Genomic DNA, 5,549 nt, shown 5'->3' with positions numbered 1-5,549 from the left:
TACTGGCCTGCGTGCGGAACTTCTTCCGCACCGTACGTAGCTAGTCCGAGGTGCTAATTTAGGATCCCTCTCCAACTTCCACCTCTTCACTGCCCCCCCCCAGACAGGGCAGACGTTGACAGCGGGCACGGGCTACGGAGCATGGATCCCGTGCAGGAGAAATGTCGAATGTGCGTGGGGAGCGTCAGCGCAGCACGCGGACACGGCGAGTCCAAGGTGCACGCACACCACAGGCGGCGCAGGCGAGACCCCAGCAAGTCTGGACTTGCGCGAGAAAAATAATAAAATTATCATCTAAATCACTCAACACGGATTGGTTAACGCTTGTCACTGATAATCCAGAGTGACGCCTCGCGTGTCGCTTGTTGTTGTGTTTGTTACCCGGGCATGGCAGCTGCGCGTATTGTGCGTCGTGTTGTGTGTGTTAGTCTGTAAGTTCGTTGTGAATGTTGTGGATTTGCTCTCCAGCACACAACCGGTTAGTGCGGTGCTCGTCACGAATTGGCCACATTCTGTTTACGTGACAAACCCCTTCCTAGTTGTAACTGTGTATGTATCTGTGTATGTAACTGTGATGATATCGATGTACCCGTGTATGTATGTTGTATGTATGTTGTATGTATGTATCTGTGTATGTGTCTGTGTATAAGTGGAACTTCTTCCGCACCGTACGTGGCCACGCGTGGTGATCGCGGGCGAGGCCGAGCGACGCGAGAGGGGTGAGGGGGGGGGCAGCTGCGGGTCGCCCCCCCCCCCCGCGCCCTGGGGGCTCCGTCACCGCCACCGCCGCCCTGGGGGCTCCGCGCGGGGGCGCCAGGAGGAGGAGGCGCCGCGTGATGCACAAGTCGCCGCGTGGCCCCGTGGTGAGCGCCGGGAAGGGCCGTCACGTGGCAGTGGCGCCTACGCACGAACCTCCAGCTCTCCAGGGGCCATGTCACCGCCCCCGATATAAACGCGGCAGTGACGAGTCAGACCGCGGCAGTCATCGCAAGGGACGATTCGGACATCCCCGACGCGAGCTCGGCACGAGATCCGTCTTCGTCGTGGTCGTCCTGCACGTGGTGCCGAGGGGCTGCTGCTGCTGCTGGGAGCGCGTCGCGTGCAGGTGCCCGCGTGAGCCCGCCCGGGGGGAGTTGTCGGCACGACGACCCGAGGCGCAGCCCGAGCCGAGCGGTGACAATGGGTCTCCTTGCGTCACGAGTGGCGTCGCTGCTGGACGGAATGTTCACTCAGCAAGCGCGCGTGCTGCTGCTGGGTTTGGACGCGGCCGGGAAAACCAGCATCCTGTACAAGCTCAAGCTCGACGAATCCGTGGTGACCATCCCGACCATCGGCTTCAACGTGGAGACCGTGCAGCCCATCAGGAACGTCACCTTCACCGTGTGGGACGTGGGCGGCCAGCAAAAGATCCGCGCTCTCTGGAGGCACTACTTCCAGAACACGGACGGGCTCCTCTTCGTGCTGGACAGCGCGGACCGGGAGCGCTTCCCGGAGGCTCTCAAGGAGCTGGACGCCATCCTGGACAGCCCCGAGATGACGCGGGTGCCCTTCGTGCTCCTCGCCAACAAGCAGGACCTCCCGCGGGCAGCGGCCACCGCGGAGGTGGCGGAGGCGATGAAGGCGGTGAAGACGCGGCACGGGCGCGAATGGCTGGTGCAGGGCTGCTGCGCCCGCACCGGAGAGGGCCTCCTGGAGGGCGTGGGGCAGCTCTCCCGCTTTATCAGCAACTCCAGAGCCTCCTCGGGGACAAAGTGAGCGCGGCTCGGCAGCAGCAGCAGCCGGCGGCGGCTGTGTCACTCCAAGGCGGCGTCTCTCGTGCACGTGGGGGGGGGGGGCTTTCGAGTTGTGTCCACTGGTCGTAACTTCACACGAGCGAACGCCGTCATTCAAACAAACAGCTCGCTGTGTGTGCCTCTGCGTGTGGATGTCTCTTGGTGTGCTGTTGCTCTGCTTGTCCCTCTGGGCTGCCCAGAAGTATATCTTTCCTTGTGTGTCTTCTCTGTGTATGTACCTCGTGTCTGTTCACGAGTCCCTGTCCTCTGTTTTTACGTTGGCATGTTCAGCCCAGATGATGAACACGAGAGATGTATCAGTCTTTTGAAATACGTGGTCAACCAGGTGAGTGTCTAACAGTGTTGTTGGCCGACTGGTTTGCATCACGTGATGGTTCCAAGGTCTGTTGAGTTTCTCGTCTCCCATCTTCTTGTTGCATTTGCTTACGTGCAGTTTGCCGTTCTCTGTGTGCTGTGCACGTGGTGTCCCCATGTGTGATGTTTCACCCAATTTCCACCTGATGATGAGCACTTGTTTTGCGTTCGAAACGTCGTGATTTATTTTAATTTAATTTATTTAATTTTATTTCTACATACGTGTCTTTACCGGAAAAAAACCAATGCGTAAAACAGCTTGTTGTGAAAGACCCAATGCAGAAGATCGCTGGGTTTGGTCTTCCACGAAGCTCACGTTCCACCCTAAACCGCATCCACGTCACAAACCACGGCAGTAGATGCGGATACCCTGATGCACAAATGTTAAATTAGAAACTCTCCAGGAGCCTGCGACTGCGGCCATCCAGAACAGACCGTGCCACGTGTAACGACGCAATGCCCGGTCCACAAACACGACGGAGACGTCACAGCGATACACTCACTACCACTGCTTCTTCTCACGCGGTGATCTGGGCTTGCCCACCTGGATGTGACTTCATAGTCGTCTGCTGTGCACCTGCATCAGCAGCCACACGAACGAAGCATCAGAAGAGAACGCGTCCACGTGCACGCGCCACGCGACTGCGCGTGCCTCTCGCTGCGAGTGAACCTCCGCATCGTCGTCAACTGCGGACTGCAGGTTCACTTCGACGGCGGCTGTCGCTCTGTGATTCCACACTGGGGGCAAAACGCCTCTCCCGAGTTGATTCCGTTCCGCGCTTCCTTGCAGCCGTCGCGTCGCGGCCTCCGGATGCTATGGGGTCATCTCGCCATCTCTACGGGTCAACTTTGACCGCTCGTGGTTTAGATATAAACATGTGAATGGCATCTGTAAATTAAAAGCGGCACAATCTGTGCAAGTTTTTTTCATCGAAGGCACTGTAATGGCTCGTCTCATTTTCAGACATGCTTTTATAGACCAAACGACATTGTATAATCTTGATTTGAAGTTTTCGTGACTGCAGAAATCCATACTCTTTGGTTCTTTCGGTAAAGTCACGTAGGAAGAAATAGAATAGTTTTAAATAAAATAAATTAGTATTTCTACCTACGTGACTTTACCAAAAGAACCAACAACATTGCATAACATCTGTAGATAATTGTAGGATTTGTCGTTCTCGTCTTTCATACAAATGAGATTGTTTGACCCTAATGGTAATTCATCAACGTACTCAATTTTAGTACCGTTTGTGTTCACATGTTCTCTTAAACTGTCAATTCAGCTGTTCGTGGCTTTGCACTGCTCGATTAAATATTTGATAAAATGTAAAATCTACTTTTGTTATATGAAAACCAGGACAATGTAATCAGCGCAATGTGAATGTGTAAATTGTTTAGGGTTGATATTCTCTCTGATTTCGTTACCCCGATGGTGATGCGGCGTTACCTTCACTGCTCGTGTTCTTCAGAGTCACAGATTGTTTACCCTCCTCGTTGTCTTAGACTCGCTAACTACGGATGGGTATACAGGACATATCATCGATGCCTTGTGTTCTAAAATCTATGACAGCTTGATCAATGTATTTGCCGTACGCATTGTAAGTTGTTAGATTGGTTGAAGGTGCCTGATGTTGATGATTTCATGAATTGTTTGTTTAGTCGGTTTGTTGTTGTCTAATGTATCAGATTTGCATTGAATAATGTTGATAAATATGTTTGTAGATGCACGAACCGAGGCTGATAGTCGAATGATATATTATTAAGATCCATTCGTCACGTTTGTGCAAGAAAATAGTTTGGGATCAGACAGTGTCGTTACCGTTACATGTTCTCGGATTGTGGACCTAATTTACATCTTGCTTCAAGCAGTTCTTCTTGACTCGAGTTGAAGATTGTTGCCCGAGTTTTCCATCTCGGACGATTGCACGATTTAACGTGCCTATGAACGATGTAAAAGTGTCCCTAGACGCAGCTGATGATACAACTACTGGCTCCACAGAAGCAAATGAAACGTGTTACTGCATTTTAGAGCCTTAACATTCACCACTTATCATTTAATTTTTCATTTCTTTGGTATAGCCCTGTGAGCCATGCGGCTCTTAAGTCGGGTGCAACCGCAAAACAAAATATGAACAGAGAAAAGAAACATCCTCGATAAACCAGCACATCTTCCAAAAAAAAAACGTATTACAACCCTGTGGGCAAAAAAAAACAACAAACAACCATAAGACAATTTATATTAACCATATGTTTTCTAAATCACCAAAATAAAGCTATAAAAACAATGTAACAGTAATCATAGGAACTGTGATTCTTAATTTAACAATAAACGATATACATAACATGTACGACCAAACTTGCAGCCATAGCTGGCAGCATGACACTCCTTGTGTATGATGTGTGAGTAAGCGTATGATAAGTGAGTCAGTGAGAGTGTGAGTGAGTGTATGATGAGTGAGTCAGCGTATGATGAGGTTAGTGTATGATGAGTGAATTGGTGTATGATGAGTGAATGGGGTCAGTGGTTGTGTGAGTGACTGTATGTTGTGTGAGTGAGTCAGTGTAAGATGAGTGAGTGTATCACGGCCTCCTTCCCGCCATCACGGCCTCCTCTCCTCGGCTCCGTCGGCTCCCTCGGCTCCATCAGCCCTCCAGCCTGCGACTGCCGAAGGTATGGGATGACGAACCAGGAGCCGTCCTGCAAACCTCAAGGATCAGAATCAGAGCCATCATTTTTTATGGCGTCATCGGTCGTGAGCTCCGTCAAGCGTCTTGAGTGAAGGCGCTGTCCATTTCATTCGTTCATCGCGCAGGGCTCGGGGAAAGGACCTCTTGCGACTCGCAGCATTCCCATGAACTGCTTCTTGCCGCCCGAACACCGCTGTTCATCAGATTGCTTAGAAACGTGATGTCTTTGTATTATTACACGCTTTTATTTAACTCACTCTGTCTGTTGTTGTTGTCGTATCCTCAAATCTTGTAACTGAATTTTAACCCACTTCCCAATGTGGTATCGACTGCAAAACTTGGTATACTTATGTCATACTGATGACAATACTATATTCTATCATAAAAAAACTTAAAAATATATATTTGTAAACATTATTTTTTATATGTTATGTTTCGGCTTGGGTCTCATTGTCCACGCTCAACTGATGTTGGCTGTAAATCAGCACGGCCCCTGACGTGATGGCAAGCTTCGGGGCCACTTCCTGGAGTCGTGGAGTTCTGCCATTACGAATACGGTACATTTCATTAAAGCGTGTTTTTAAAAAAAGTACTTTTAAATATTACTTATTACCTCAACGGTTAGAAATGGGTGGAGCAGTGGGCGTAGTGGTTAGCGCACTGTTGTCTGAACCTGGCCACATGAGTTGGATTCCTGGCCACGACTAACATGAC

General features: G+C 50.4%; 1 protein-coding gene across 1 annotated transcript; it reads left to right on the top strand.

The window, feature by feature from the left end:
* Nucleotides 1–1,053: 1,053 nt before the first annotated feature.
* Nucleotides 1,054–2,701, top strand: LOC133339906 (uncharacterized). Its single transcript, XM_061548025.1, has 2 exons — nt 1,054–1,734; nt 2,630–2,701. The coding sequence occupies exons 1-2, from the start codon at nt 1,180–1,182 to the stop codon at nt 2,699–2,701; spliced, it is 627 nt and encodes a 208-aa protein (XP_061404009.1). The 5' UTR covers nt 1,054–1,179.
* Nucleotides 2,702–5,549: the final 2,848 nt, after the last annotated feature.

This window comes from Lethenteron reissneri, unplaced genomic scaffold, assembly GCF_015708825.2.
Source record: "Lethenteron reissneri isolate LAM-NWPU_2019-01 unplaced genomic scaffold, ASM1570882v1 scaffold_541, whole genome shotgun sequence".
Classification (NCBI taxonomy): Eukaryota; Metazoa; Chordata; class Hyperoartia; order Petromyzontiformes; family Petromyzontidae; genus Lethenteron; species Lethenteron reissneri.
Note: the sequence above shows the minus strand (reverse complement) of the source record. Positions and strands in the feature narration are given on the sequence as shown.

Excerpts from the sequence above, each read along its gene's own strand:
- LOC133339906 (XM_061548025.1), top strand. The coding sequence starts at position 1,180 with ATGGGTCTCCTTGCGTCACGAGTGGCGTCGCTGCTGGACGGAATGTTC. Across the intron at positions 1,735-2,629 it reads GCTTTATCAGCAACTCCAGA|ACGTCACAGCGATACACTCA; the intron begins GCCTCCTCGGGG and ends AACACGACGGAG.